Source organism: Hyaena hyaena, unplaced genomic scaffold (genome assembly GCF_003009895.1).
Source record: "Hyaena hyaena isolate Hyena2069 unplaced genomic scaffold, ASM300989v1 scaffold_3, whole genome shotgun sequence".
NCBI classification, from domain to species: domain Eukaryota; kingdom Metazoa; phylum Chordata; class Mammalia; order Carnivora; family Hyaenidae; genus Hyaena; species Hyaena hyaena.
The window spans coordinates 1,676,405-1,691,723 of record NW_024080635.1 but is presented as its reverse complement, the minus strand read 5'-3'; the positions used below and the strand labels follow the sequence as shown (position 1 = coordinate 1,691,723).

Sequence of the window (15,319 nt, the reverse complement as noted above, 5' to 3'; positions counted from 1 at the left end):
CAGGGGAGGGGCCCGCGCCGGGGCCCCCCCGCAGAAAGCGATTCTGTGCGTCTGGATAGGCTGTGAAAGCGGCTTCCCCGCCCACCCCACGGTTCGGTGCGCTCCGATTGGCCAGTGTTGGCGCGAAGGTGCGCGAGTCGGCCCTCACGCAGGGGCAGCAGGAAACAATAGAGGCCGCGCGCGCAGAGCGAGCGCCCGTAGCCTCCCCGCCCCTCCCGCAACGCTCGACCCCGGGATCCCCCCGGCTTGCCTGCCCGCCATGGCCGACAAGGAAGGTGAGGGTGCTGGGGTCGCCCCAGGAGGGCGGGAATGCCGGGCTGGCGCCGCGGCCTCGACAGGGCCTAGCAGTGAAGGCAAGCCCGACTCTTGAGTGTTGTTCCCACCATCGAAGGCGTGAGGAGAAATCGCCGCGCGGGGCGGGCTAACGGCGCGCCTGTTCCTTCGGCGCGGAGGCCTGTCGCCGCGGCGTGGAGCTGCCGGGGGTGGGGGGCGGGAGGGGGGTGGGTGTTTGATCCTTCCCCGCGCTCCCTGTCGGTCGGCCCTCTTCTCCCGGGTGTGCCTCCACCGTTCCGTATCCCGGGGGCCGGTGCCCGGGCCTCCTGGCCGGCTGCGTGGACTTAGCGCGCACGGGCGCGTGCCCCGGAGCTCGGCACCGGCGCCCGAACGCCTAACGGAGTGACCGGCCCGGGAGTGGTGGCGGGCCCGCGAAGGCGGAGAGGGGGTCGGTACCTCCGCCCAGGGGAGATCGAGGCACGTCTCCATTTCAGAATCTAGACTCGAGCCGTGCCGCCAGCTTCGGGAGTGGTTCCTCGGTGTCCGTTTCTGTTCGCTAACTTAATTTGTTTTTAACTTTTTAGCAGCCTTTGATGACGCAGTAGAAGAACGTGTGATCAACGAAGAGTACAAAATATGGAAAAAGAACACCCCTTTTCTTTACGATTTGGTGATGACCCATGCCCTGGAGTGGCCTAGCCTAACTGCACAGTGGCTTCCAGATGTAACCAGGTGACGTGAATCCCTTGAATCTCGTTGTGGCCTCCTCAGTGGAGATTTCTCTCACTGGTTCTCCCTATTTTCCGCCCGTCGCCCGGAGAGGGCGTGCGATCAGAGCCTATTGGTGACGTTTTTTTCTAGGCCAAAAAATCAAACAAAATGTAAAAATAGTCTTGCAATTTAGCTGATAAGGGGAAACTGGCTTTCTTTTACTGATATGACTTGAATAGTCTGTTATAACTGTAGTTGGACTTGAATAGCCTGTTATAACTGTAGTTGGCCAAATAATGTAAAATGTGGCCGCTTTCAAAAAAGTCAGTTCAGTTCTTTCAGCAAAACGTTTGAACCTCTAGGCAGTAGCTGGTTAACACAAAGACGTAAATGACGTGGTACCTGCCATCAGGAAGCCATCGTCTAGTTAGTTGAAGAGGTTGATGTAGACTAATAATTACAGATATATGTGCAAAGAGCAGTTTTACAGAGATACTTAGGATATTTAGAACTGATACCTGAGGATGGGGTGGTTTTTATATAAGGGAATTATGCACAGTGAAAGATTAATCCTGTGTATGTCTTACACGTGAGAAGCTTACCTCTAAAAAGATGAAATAGTATTTTACTTAGCTTACGTTTATTGAGGGTCTGGTAGGTGCCACATATCAGGGTGTGCAAACTGAGATAAGACCCCTTGCCTGCCTTGACTTCTTGTGCATATAGAGTATGGTAGATTCCCCCCCACACACCCTGTTTGTAGGGAATATGGCCCAAGATCCCCAGTAGGTGCCTGAAGCCATGGATAGTTCTGAACGCTTTGTGTGTTTTTTCCTATATATACATAACTGATAAAATTTAAGCAATGTAAGCACAATAAGAGACTAATAATAAAACATGGTGATTTTAATAATATACCATAATAAAGACTGCTAGAATGTGGTCTCTGGCTATCAAAATTTCTCACTGTACTCACCCTTCTCGTGATGTTGAGAAGATAAAATGTACATGTGATGAAATAAGGTGAGGTAATGATGGGGGCCTTGTGATGAAGTATTAGGCTGCTACTGACCTGATGTTAAGTCAGAAGGAAGATCACCTACTTCCGGTTGGGACTGTGGTTGACTAGGGGTAACCAAAGTGATGGATTGGGGGGGGAGGGAGAGGCCTACTGTATTACAGTAAAAAATATCCTAATAGTGGCACAGATCAAATTATCAGAGGAAGGAAAAAAATCACCTCAATTTAGGATATCATGAAAGGCTCCCAAGAGGAAATGACAATGCAAAGGTGAAGGCAAATTTAATACAAGGTTTTATCAAAACCAGCATGATTTTATCAAAAACAGGCATGCTGTTAGAATAATGGGTTTTCTCTTATAAAACTTTAACTGTTCAGAATAGCATCTAAAAATTATGTTGTGTGCTAAATAACTCAATTCTTTCAAAACTCACATCTTTAGAATTCAAGATATTTGCAGAATGTGGTTAATAAGGCCATTTCAGCTCAATAAGTAATAGAAATTTGAAACAAATTTTACTAATAACTTAAGAACAAGGCTGCTACCTTCACAGTGGCATTAAAAATGAGGAAATCTGTCCTAATGATGTTTAACAGACTAAAAAAAAATACCTAGAAATTTCAAGTTAGAAGCTTTATCATGACCAGGAATTCCCATGTTCAACTGATCATCAAAATTACTTGAATTAGGTTAAGTGGAGCCATTTCTGTCAGGAGTTCTCAGTGGTACTTCAAACCATTTCGGAACTGGTGGCAGAGTACTTGATGACAAATAGTTGAATGGTGGTGATTCCATAATCATGAACTATATATTGGAACAGTGGATCCCAAATACTGCTCACGGCATTCCTACTAAATCATTCTGGAACCATGTTTTTAAAAACCTTCCTATATAATGTAGTTAATAGCTCAATTTAGAAAGCAGTGAATTAAACTAAATTCTCCAAGGTTGAAATCTGTGTTAATCTTGGTAGCTTCCTATTTTAGCAGAGCTAGGTAAATAAATCTTTAAAAGTTTACTTATTTGGAGGGGGTGTGTAGGGAGAGCTCTGCACTGTCAGTGCAGAGCCCGAACGCAAGGTCTTAAACTCACAAACCATAAGATGATGACCTGAGCCGAAGTCGTAAACTTAACTTACTGAGTCACCCAAGAGCCCCCATGCTAATTTTTTTTAAGACAAGGATTACTTAGAAGCGAGGATATCTAGGGGCGCCTGGGTGGCCCAGTTGGTTAACCATCTGACTTCCGCTCAGGTTATGATCTCAACAGTTCCTGGATTCGAGCTCCACGTCAGGCTCTGTGCTGACAGCCAGCCCAGAGCCTCGCCTGTCTTCAGATTCTGTATCTCCCTCTCTCTTTGACCCTCCCCTGCTCACACTGTCTCTCTCTGTCTCAAAAAAAATTAAAAAAAAAAAAACTTTTTAAAGAAGTAAGGATATCTGTTAGCTTAGTGTTTAATTTTTTGTGTCAGTGTTTTTCTTTTTTTGTGTGTGGTAGTGGTGTTTATTAATATTCTTTTTTTAAGAAAAATACTATTGTATTTTCTTCCCTCACTTCATGTGGTTCTTTGTTTAACCTTCTAAATGTAGACATTCCCAGTTTTGTGTCGACAATTCTCTTTCTTTTTCCCTCCACTCTTTCTATGTAGAATATAGATGCCTATTGTGTCTGTGCAGAGGAATTCTATTGGTTATCTGTAGACCAAATTTCTGAGTTCTTTCTGAATTTTCAGCAGCCTACTGGTGTCTTCTCTGAAGTACCTTACTGGCTTCTCCACCGTGACATTTTCAAAACTGAGTATATTTCCATAGAGGTCCCAGTCGCCTTTCTCCTATTGTTCCTGTTTCTCTTTATCATAGTTGACTTTGGCTTCACATGTCCTAGGTTTTTCTCTTTCGCCACTTGATGGTTCATTTATAAGCCCCAGTGAGGGGCGCCTGGCTGGCTCCCCTGACTGGCTTCAGTCAGTTAAACATCCGGCTTCGGCTCAAGTCATGATCTTGTGGTTCGTGGGTTCGAGCCCCACGTCGGGCTCTGTGTTGACAGCCAGCTCAGAGCCTGGAGCCTGTTTCGGATTCTGTGTCTCCCTCTCTCTCTGACTCTCCCCTGTTCGTTCTCTCTCTCTCTCTCTATCTCTCAGAAATAAATAAAAAACATTTAAAAAATAAAAAAACAAAAGCCCCAGTGAATTATTTGTATAATATCTTTCTTATCTAGACCAAAAGTTTTCAAACTTTAACATGCATCGTAATCAGCTGGAGGGATTGTAAAATAGATCGTTGTGCTCTGCATCCCAAGTTTCTGATTTAGTAGATCTGGAGTGGATCTGAGGATTTAATTTGCCTTTCTGGATGAAGTTCCTAGATGCTGATGCTCTTGGTCCTGGTACCATACTTGAAGAACCTCTGCTTTACACTGTTGGATTAATCCTCCTGTGAGACTTCAAATGGTGCTGTGTTCCTTAGAAATTTCCCATGGTCCTTTGTTCCTGCTAATGGTATAGAGTCTTGAATGCCTTAGGATGGCACTCAGTACCCTGGATTCTGCTTTCTAGCCTTCTCTTTGCATTTGGCCATGTCCAAAGTCAGACTGGGACATTGGTCCTAGTAGGTGTGAGTTCTTTTGTTTATTTTTAAGTAATCAGCACCCAACATGGGGCTCAAACTCAAGACCCCAAGATCTTAGAGCCATATGCTCTACCAACTGAGCCTGCCAGGTGTCCCACTAGTAATTGTGTGATCTTAGGTAAGCTGCCTAATTTTCCTAAACTTCAAGTATCTTCATCTTTTGTAACATGGTTTGTAAAGTGCTTAACATGATACCTGGTATGTTGTAGGACTGCCCTTTACTCGGTTCCCTTTCCTTGGAATACTGTCTTTCAAAACCCTTGTCTCTTGGGGCACCTGGGTGGCTCAGTCGGGTGAGTGTCCGACTTCAGCTCAGGTCATGATCTCACGGTTCGTGGGTTCGAGTCCCGCGTCGGGCTTTGTGCTGACAGCTAGCTCAGAGCCTGGAGCCTGTTTCAGATTCTGTATCTCCCTCTCTCTCTGACCCTCCCCTGCTCATGCTCTCTCTCTCTCAGAAATAAATAAAACCTTTATTTAAAAAAAAAATAAAAACAAAAACCCTTGTCTCTTCTAGGTTTTATCTCTCATTTTGATATCTGCTCAAGTGTTGCCTGTTTCATGAATACTTTCTAAATTCCAGAAGTAACCTTATTTATTTTTATTAATCTTTATATTCTTATGTACATTTCAGGTAGTATTTTTTTTACTTGTAAATATTTGTATATATGATTAATTGCCCCTGGTTTTTTGAGGGCACGAATCATGTCTTAATTATTTTTTGTACTTAATAGTATTTGTCATGATTTGTCACTGAATAGGCACTTGGTAAAAATTTGAACAATTAGTTTACCTAATATCATTTTCTTTCCTATACCTTTTAATGAATCTAACCTAATGAAGTAACCTGAAATGTTAGTGTACCCAGTGATTACTTTCTTTACCTCCAACCCATTGTGGAGGGTGAGGAATTAGTTCACATTTTATTCTGTTAGATGTTTTACCCAAAGTAATTATAAATTTTTTGTCAAGAAAGTTAAGTGCTATGTAGTCCTTATACTCTTCTCTATGGAAGATAAACATGAGGTTAGAAATGTGGCTCATGATGACTTTCTCCTCTCAAAGCCTGGTTATAATAGTGCCTTTTTGCATACATATGTATATCACTCTTCATCTCTCTATTAGTGTTACTAATTTGAATAGCGACCATATGTTGCTGTTACAGACCAGAAGGGAAAGATTTCAGCATTCATCGACTTGTCCTGGGAACACACACGTCGGATGAACAAAACCACCTTGTGATAGCCAGTGTGCAGCTTCCTAACGACGATGCTCAGTTTGATGCTTCCCACTACGACAGTGAGAAAGGAGGTAGGAATCTTAAAAGTGAAAGAAAGAATAATGTGTGGATTATATTTTTCATATCTTTGAAGTATCATGAAAAGAGTGTTAAGTTTGATAAATTAGCCTGTCGAGTTAGTAATAAGATTTTGAGCTTTGGAAAGCCTGGGTTTGCAGTACAGATACTAAGTGTCAGAAGAGCTACTTCTTAACACATACTTGATTCTGTGCCTTTTCTATAAACCTTTCTCTTCTAAATTTGTTGGTAGGGGAATTTCTAGAATTGAAAGAAGCCAAAATCCACCATCCATTCATTCTTATACATGTATTTTTTAAGGAGTATTTTTTTCTTATGTTTATTTATTTGGGGAAGCAGGGTGGAGAGCATGCCAAGCAGGCTCCATGCTGCCAGCACAGAGCCCAGCGTGGGGCTCGAACTCATGAACCATGAGATCATGACCTGAGCTGAAATCAGAAGTCAGACACTTAACCAACTGAGCTACCCCAGTGCCCCTTTTTATTGTTTTGAATTTAAGCCATCTCTACACCCAACATGGGGCTCAAACTCACAACCCCAAGATTAAGGGTTGCATGTTCTACTGACTGAGCCAGCCAGGTGCCCCCAAAGTCCACCATTTCTATTGGTGTGCATGCATTCTCAGTTTAGGAAATAATTGCCCCTAAGGGAATGAAAATTGGTTCTCGAGAGTGGATGCGTGAAAACAATCTTAATTCTTTAAACGTGTAAAGCACAGATGTGCGTGGTGTACGTAAATATATAGGATATCTGTGGTATTAAAATTTCATCAAGAGTGTCAGAAAAGATGTTTTTTTTTTTTTTTTTTTTAATATTTTATTTATTTCTAGGAGAGAGAGAGATAGCGTGAGCAGGGGAGGGTCAGAGAGAGAGGGAGACACAGACTCTGAANAGAGAGAGAGACAGCGTGAGCAGGGGAGGGTCAGAGAGAGAGGGAGTCACAGACTCTGCAACAAGCTCCAGGCTCCTGGCAGTCAGCACAGAGCCCGACGCGGGGCTCGAACCCACGAACCGCGAGATCATGACCCAAGCGAAAGTCGGACGCTTAACCGACTAAGCCACCCAGGCGCCCCAGAAAAGATGTTTTTTAAGATTTCTTGGGGGAAACAAGATTGAGAAACACTGGCTTAAATTATGCTTTGCATTTTGAAGTGGTAGAAATGACCATGGCACTTGATATGTATGTAAAAATTAAATGAGCCATTTAATTGCATCCTATTTTTAGGAGATAACTTAAGGGTTTAACTGTTCATGGAATACTTTTTCCCTTTTAATAGAGGTGGAAATGGGTGAGTTATCTTTGTTGTTATCCTTGAACTCCAGTTCTTACCAAAAGGTAAAAGGTAACAGTCTCGTTGAGATTTTTGATCTTTTAAAACATGGATGTTTAATGTTTCTTTCCTTAGCTTTTTCCTGATTAGCAGAATCCATTCTTTTATCTACATTCTTTTGAGATCCATCCAGTTATTTGTCAGGATTGTTATATGCAGTTAGTCTTTTTTCATTCCGTATTTGCCTTAGGGTGATACAGAATACAAAGTAGTAAGTTCTTAAGGTAATGATCTGCAAATGTGATTTTGTGCCATTGACCCAAGTGTGTGTGATATAATTATTGGGAAGTTATTTTCTTGGTAGGTGTTAGTGTTGAAAGGGGGAAAAACACTGAATCTAAGAATCCGAAGATTTGGGCTTGAGATCCTATTCCACTCACTAGCTACGTGGTTTTGGATAAACCATTTAGCCTTTCTGAGCATTAGTTTCCTTTCTATTAAATGAAGATAAATTGTTTTGAAATAAGATTTTTGGTTATGTAGTGACAAAGCAAATATTTTGATTAGTAATAAATTAAGTCAAAGCAAATACTGAATGCTAGGCTTTTTTCTTGGTACCAGGGATACAGCACAGAGTTAGGTTTTCTGGCCTGATGTATCTTGAACATCTTTTTGTGTGAGATGTAGCTCTTTTTTTTTTTTTTTTTTTTTTTTAAAGAGATATAATCTCCTTTTGATGGTTATGTACTGTGTCATAATTAACTATCCCTTATTTGACATTCAGGTGGTTTCCAGTTTTGGGGCTTCAAAAACAGTTCTTGTACCACATGTCTTTCATAGTTTTGATATAGAATACTTTTCTAAGTAGAAGGCCGATAAAGCAAAATTGCCCTCCAAAAAAGATTCCGTCCCACTAATAGCAATCGTACTTATGTCTGTTTCTCTGTGCCCTTGCCAACATTGGATTCATTTGTCCAACTTTCCTGTGATGTTCTTCAGATTTTGTGTCATTCTGTGAAATGCCTTCATCTTTCAAAGATTTAAAAATATTTAGCTGTTTTCTGTACCTACCTATGTTTTAACCATTAAACCTATAATCTTCCTGGTATTTGTTTTGCTATTGGGTATAGAGTAGGAATCTGAGCATTTTTCTAAGTGGTTAGCAATTTTTTATCTTTATTTTTTAAATGTTATTTTTAAAATATTGTTTATTTTGAGAGACCGTGCCTAAGCAGGGGAGGCATAGAGGAAGAGAGAGAGAATCCCAAACAGACCCTGCACTGTCAGCTCAAAGCCCCATGAGGGGCTCAATCCCACTGTGAGATCAAGACCTGAGTCGGAAATTTAGCCAACTGAGCCACCCAGGCACCCCAGCAATTTTTTTAAAAATACTATTTGCTGGCAAATTGTTTTCTTCACTGGTTTTTGAAGTGGCATTTTTTAACATATATACTCAAAATTTTTCTGGTCATTGAGTTTTTTGAACGACCTCAAACCAGTTTTTGCTTCATCCCCCTTAACGTTTTATTATAGAGAAACAATTAAAATAACCAGTAATTATGATATATTTGTACCACTGTATAAATCATCCTATTTAATCCTCACAAAGAAACTGATATTCATAGATGTTTCGTAACTTGCCCTAGGGTTACATGGCTTATCTGCCATTTCTCCTGCTTCTCTTTTACTTCCCCTCCCCCCTTCTTCACATCACCGAATATGCTTCTCTCCATATGGTCTTAACAATGATGGAAGTAGGTAATATCGTAGGTTCTCTTGGGTGGTGGTGAAGTAGATAGCTTACTAATCTCTCTCCCTGATAGAAGAAATGCCCTAGACTCTCAGATTGAACTATTGTAATTAGTTAATTTGTGTGTTTATATTAGGTTCAGCTTGGCTATAGTCAACATTTTAAACTCTTGTAAAATAGATTCTATGTAAAAACTTCTTTTAATGTTTATTTTTGAGAAAGAGCAAGTGCGTGCAAGCAGGCAGGGGAAGGGCAGAGAGGGGGAGACAGAATTCAGAAGCAGGCATCACTCTGTCAGCACAGAGCCCAGTGTGGAGCTGGGACTTGAACCCATGAACCGTGAGATCATGGCCTGAACCAAAGTCCAGATGTCTGCTCAATGGACTGAGCTACCCAGGCGCCCCTAAAATTTGTAGTTAAATGACTCGTACAAAATCTTACAATGCTAAGTTTATTTTAACAACTTATTTGGGGAATATTTTTAAAAGATATCTTTAGGTTTTTGTCTGAATTCTATATAATCTGTTTTTCAATCACGATGAGATAGTTGACTGATACTAGAATTTACTGTATAATTAAAAGGTTTTATGGACTCAAAAGAGTGGCTTAGAGGTAGAAGTCATTGCTGGTTACCCAGTTTGTTGGGAGAAATACTGGCTGGGAGGGACATGATAATATCTTCAGGGAGGCTGGAAATTTCTGTATTTTGATCTGGGTGGTAGTTTTCCTGGTGTATACATTTGTAAAAATTTGTCAAACTAGGCCCTTACACTATATTAAAGCTCAAGTTTTTTTAATACTGTTTTATATGGAGAGAAGCAAACAAAATAGGAATAGGACTGGACTTTGATAGTCATTTAATTATTGTACATTGATACCTCAGTCTTTCTTGTTTCAGATTTGGCTTTTTGTATACCAGCTTTAACTTGAGAACCCCTAATTTATTTTTTAAATCAATAAATCCTCATCTTTACAAAAACTCAATTGTGAATCCTCTAAGCTGACTTATTACTGTACGTTAGCCACAGTTAGGGAGTTCCTCTGTTTAGTATGTATCCCACACCGAAATACCCCCACATTCTGTAGTTAATTCCCTTGCTCTGCAGGCCCTGTGCCAGCTGTCGTTCTTCCCTTGTTATCGGGATCTCTTTTCTGGTAGTTCTGCTTTTTTGTCACAGTCATCTGTAGTTACATTTTATCTCTGTGTTTGGACTGAAAGTTCCTTGCAATCATATCCTATCATGCCTTCTTTTTTTACATCATAGATGCTTGTGGTCTAGAGTTCTGGGGAGAAATTCATTTAACGTGGGTTTTTTCTCTTTTAGTGTCTATTTTGAGCTTTTATTTTTAGATTTTTAGCTTGTATGAAGCATTTGCATTTCAACATTTGGAAGTTGAAAGTTAACTAATCTGCCAGCCATATTACCCATCTATGTCCTTGCTTTTTTAAAAGAGTTTTCTCCTGGGGACCCTGGATGGTTCAGTTGGTTAACTCTCTAACTCTTGGTTTCGGTTCAGATCATTATCACTGTGTGAGAGTTGGGCTCAGCATTGACAGCACAGAGCCTTTTTGGGATTCTCTCTCTTTCTCACACACTCTGGCTCTCACTCTGCCCCCCACCTCCCATAAACTTAAAAAAAATTGTTTTTTGTCCTTCAAAGTGTAACACTTATGGAATAGTGCTGTTGACAGCATTTTCATTTACAAGTAAGTCTCATAGCTTTGCTTTATGGATAAGGTGTTTGAGGCTCAGAGAAATTGAAGGTCTTCCCTCAAATCACTAGGCTGAGTGGCAGTTAGGCCAAGGTCCGACACTTTACTTAGGTGTCTTATCATGCTGCCTTCTGTAATTCTTTGATTAATTGTTAACTACCTTTGTTTATATGTTGCTTTGCCAAGACTTACATAATCACAAATTATATTGTTACACGTTTTATGATGACACGGGAGAACTGTCTGAGTGCCTGCAGTAGTCAAATGTGAATAAGAAATGTTTTTATCTATTTTTTGCCTGGTTTATTTCAGCTATGGATGGTTGGCATATGTCAGTGGGGGTTAGGAAAACGGAACTACCTCTTGGGCTCTTGTTTTTCATCACTGGACTAAGAGAAATGGTATAGGGAAAAGAATGGTGTGACGGTATTTCAGAAAGGACATTCCAAACTATGGCTTCAAATAAATGGTGTAGGAGGGACTCTTTAGTACCTGGAGTACTGTGTACTTTAATATCCATTAAAATAATAACATATTTTCTGTTTATTCAGTACTTTTTTGGCATTTTAAGTGAGTTTTAAAAATTGCTTATTGAGGGGTTCCTGGGTGGCTCATTCAGTTAAGCGTCTTAACTTCAGCTCAGGTCATGATCTCACAGTTCATGGATTTGATCCCCACATTGGGCTCTGTGCTGAGAGCCTAAAGCCTGCTTTGGATTCTATGTCTCCCTTTCTCTTTTCCTTCCCTGCTTGAACTCGGTCTCTTTCTGTCTCAGAAATAATAAACGTTAAAAAAGTTTTTTAATTGCTTATTGAAAATCTGCTTTTGTTTTCTTCTTGAGAACCTACTTTTTGATTTATTTTATATATTATTTTTGAGGGAGAGGGAGAGCTCCAGCAGGGGAGGGGCAGAGAAAGGGGGAAACAGAAGATCAGAAGTGGGCTTTGCACTGATAGCAGTGAGATCATGACCTGAGCCGAAATTGGGACACTTAACCAACTGAGTCACCGAGGCACCCCAAGAACCTACTATGTTTGAAGTGGAATTGGTATAGTGTTCCTTGCTTTTAGATAGTAGTGTGTATATTTATTAATTATATAACTACCCAGAGTTGGTGTAGTTACAGCTGAAAGAATACTAGGCTAGCAATTAGAAAAAATGAGGATTCACACTGGATTCTGCCAAAGTTGTGTCACTAGGAACACATTAATGTAGGTCCTCCATATTTCTGTTTTTCTTTGTAAAAATTTTGAGGATACTGTCTTCCTTACTGTATCTCATTGCCATAAGAATCAAATAAAAGGTGTGAAAACACTTTATACTGCTAACAAATGTCTAGATCACTTTTCTTACACCAGTTTGCTGATAAAAAGCCTTGCCTGTGTCATAATCTGAGTAACATAGGGTATCTCTTGCTTTGTCCTCATTTGCAATTTCTTCCTTACAGAATTTGGAGGTTTTGGCTCAGTTAGTGGAAAAATTGAAATAGAAATCAAGATCAACCATGAAGGAGAAGTAAACAGGGCACGCTATATGCCGCAGAACCCTTGCATCATTGCAACAAAGACTCCATCCAGCGATGTTCTTGTTTTTGACTATACAAAACATCCTTCCAAACCAGGTACCTGCGTTCTTTAGTTCAAGTACAGATAATGAGTCACTGTGGGGATACATCGCTCCACTCAATCGGAGTTTAATTGCTTGTTATTCTTTGTATAATTTAACATCTTGTGATTTATACCAGTTGTGTGGGTATTCTTCATTCTTCTTACCCAGGTCGGGGGGAAATGCTTTTTTACACAGGTATCCTACCTTTGATCATAATGGGTCTGTATTGCTGTAAATATGAAGAGCCTTAGACCTCTTGATCAGAATTCCATTATGTTTAGTAGACCCAGGGAGGCAGTGGACTCTGGATAGTCTTGATATGTCTGTCACTTTGCAGACCCTTCTGGAGAGTGCAACCCAGACCTGCGTCTCCGTGGACATCAGAAGGAAGGCTATGGGCTTTCTTGGAACCCAAACCTCAGTGGGCACTTACTTAGTGCTTCAGATGACCATGTGCGTATCCTTCCCATTTTGAAGCAAATCTGGGCCAGTTATCAGTTTCTTTTCTGGGGTGTGTGGGGAAGTGAGAATTTTCCATTTATATAATAGTTAATTTTACATTTAAGACCATCTGCCTCTGGGACATCAGTGCTGTTCCGAAGGAAGGAAAAGTTGTGGATGCAAAGACCATCTTTACAGGGCATACAGCAGTAGTAGAAGACGTTTCTTGGCATCTGCTCCATGAGTCTCTGTTTGGGTCAGTTGCTGATGATCAGAAACTTATGATGTTAGTAGAATCCTGTTTTAATTTTTTCTTTATTATCTGAGTTTTTTACTGTTACCTATTTCAAGCTTTTTTCCTATTTTTTCTTTTTTGTCAAAGCTGGGATACTCGTTCAAACAATACTTCCAAACCAAGCCACTCAGTTGACGCTCACACTGCTGAAGTGAACTGCCTATCTTTCAATCCGTACAGTGAGTTCATTCTTGCCACAGGATCCGCTGACAAGGTCAGTTTGTTTTATTTTTAAAAGAAAAAACATAGGGTGAATTTTCCTGGCTTCCTTTGAATGCACAGAGATCTTTTAGTTACAAGTTTTCTTTAAAAAAAATTGATTGTTTTTGCTTTCCTTTTTGTGTGTAGACTGTTGCCTTGTGGGATCTGAGAAATCTGAAACTTAAGTTGCATTCCTTTGAATCTCATAAGGATGAAATATTCCAAGTAAGAGAAACTAATGCTACTTCCCCCCACCCCTTATCCCATTACTACAAATAATAGAAATCTTCTACATGTTAATGCTAATCTCTGTAGGATTTGGGATTGTTATTTCTATACTTCCTCAAACTGGTCATTGGCTACTTATATCCTTGAGGTATTAAAATCAGTGCCTGGGGACGCCTGGATGGCTCAGTTGGTTAGGTGTCTCACTTCAGCTCGGGTCATGATCTCATGGTTCGTGAGTTCAAGCCCTGCGTCAGGCTCTGTGTCTGCTTGGGATTCTCCATCTCTATCTGCCCCTCGCTGCTCGCTCGCTCTCTCTCTCTCTCTCTCTCTCTCTCTCTCTCCCTCTCTCCGTCTCCATCTCTATCTGCCCCTCGCTGCCCTCTCTCTCTCTCTCTCTCTCTCACACACACACACACACACACACACACACACAAAATAAATAAATAAACTTTAAAAATTAAACGAAAAGAAAATTAGCACCTGATTTTATTCTTGTCCCTGACACTTGTCTTTTACCTTATTTCCAGAACTTGCCATGTCTTTTAATTTTGTAGTTGAAGCCTAAAGTGCTAGCTAGCTCCATATTTCCTGCCTCATCAGTTTAAGCTCCTTTCTTAACCTGGAAAAACTCTGGCTCAATTCAAGAAATGTTGCACCTATGTTCAACGCAGCTAGAACGCTGTGAGGAATATGTTATGGTCTTTGCTGTCAAGGAGCTTACAATTTTATAGCAAGGAAAGTCCCATTTAGAGTCACCTTAATAAAAGACAGTCAAGTGTTAAGAACCTAAAGGTGGTCAGATTTAATTTTGGTTGCAAGAAAGTGGCCTCTGAACTCTTCTCTAGGTGAGCCATACTCCCATGCACTTAATCTCACTGAACCTTATTTTCTACTCTCAGCCTCTCCAGTGGACATTTTGTCTTTACCCTGTCTCTTTGTCCTTGCTTGTAATGGTGTTCTTGCCTGTAGTGTATCTAAATTCCTCCCTAAGTATTGGTCACTAATGCGCTCTTATCTGTACCATGAAGCTAGGACATTCTTATCAAACAGTGTAACAATATGTGATTTTGTTGTGTGTAGCTGTAGCTAACTTTAATAAAGTCATTATTGTAAGGAGTCATTTTTTATCAGTTTTATGTGCTGAATTTATAATAAGTATTAGAGAAAATAGATATTGTGTGTCTGTGTTGTACTTTGGTTCTAAGGTCAGAATTGGATTGCATTTGGCCAGAAGCCAGAATTAGCATAGGTCAGATCCTCAAAAATAAAAGTTGAGAACCATCTGGCTGGCTCAGTTGGTGGAACATGTGATTCTTGATCTTGGGGGATGTGCGTTCAAGCCCCACTTTTGGTGTGGAGTTTATTTTTAAAGTTTAAAAAATCTTTAAAATATATGTGTGTTTATATATATATATATATATAATGAAAAAGAACAAAAGCTAACATGCCAGATTTAGTGATAGGTTATTTCCATACAAGAAACAGTCTTGTTTTTTTAGTTTTTGTTTTTAAAGATTTTATTAAGTAATCTCTCCACCCAACAAGGGGCACGAACTTAAAACCCCGAGATCAAGAGTTGCACACTACACCAGCTGAGCCAGCCAGGTGCCCCTCTGCTGTCAGTTTTAATTATAACATTTAAAATACTTTGATTTCTTCTATTTATAAAATTTTTTGTTAAGTATAATTTAGATATTTTTCTTCCTCGATTTTCTAAATAACCTCTCTTCTGTTTTCTTCATTCTTACTGTAGGTTCAGTGGTCGCCTCACAATGAGACTATTTTGGCTTCCAGTGGTACTGATCGCAGACTGAACGTCTGGGATTTAAGGTAAGTCTTGTGATGGGGCGCCTGGATGGCTCAG

General features: G+C 40.4%; 1 protein-coding gene across 2 annotated transcripts in view; it reads left to right on the top strand.

Annotated features, from left to right (window-relative positions):
* Window positions 1-136: 136 nt before the first annotated feature.
* The window catches only part of RBBP4 (RB binding protein 4, chromatin remodeling factor), a 20,226-nt gene continuing 5,043 nt past the window's right edge, over window positions 137-15,319 (top strand). Inside the window, exons 1-9 of one of the 2 annotated variants that reach the window (XM_039232231.1) lie at window positions 137-275; window positions 858-1,005; window positions 5,795-5,940; window positions 12,130-12,303; window positions 12,628-12,743; window positions 12,857-13,017; window positions 13,114-13,240; window positions 13,375-13,452; window positions 15,209-15,285. In XM_039232231.1, the coding sequence (XP_039088162.1) occupies window positions 260-275; window positions 858-1,005; window positions 5,795-5,940; window positions 12,130-12,303; window positions 12,628-12,743; window positions 12,857-13,017; window positions 13,114-13,240; window positions 13,375-13,452; window positions 15,209-15,285 (1,043 nt within the window). In that variant the 5' untranslated portion in view covers window positions 137-259. Of the gene's footprint in view, window positions 276-729; window positions 751-857; window positions 1,006-5,794; window positions 5,941-12,129; window positions 12,304-12,627; window positions 12,744-12,856; window positions 13,018-13,113; window positions 13,241-13,374; window positions 13,453-15,208; window positions 15,286-15,319 lie in introns of those variants that run through there. The other variant, XM_039232239.1, reaches the window with a different exon arrangement.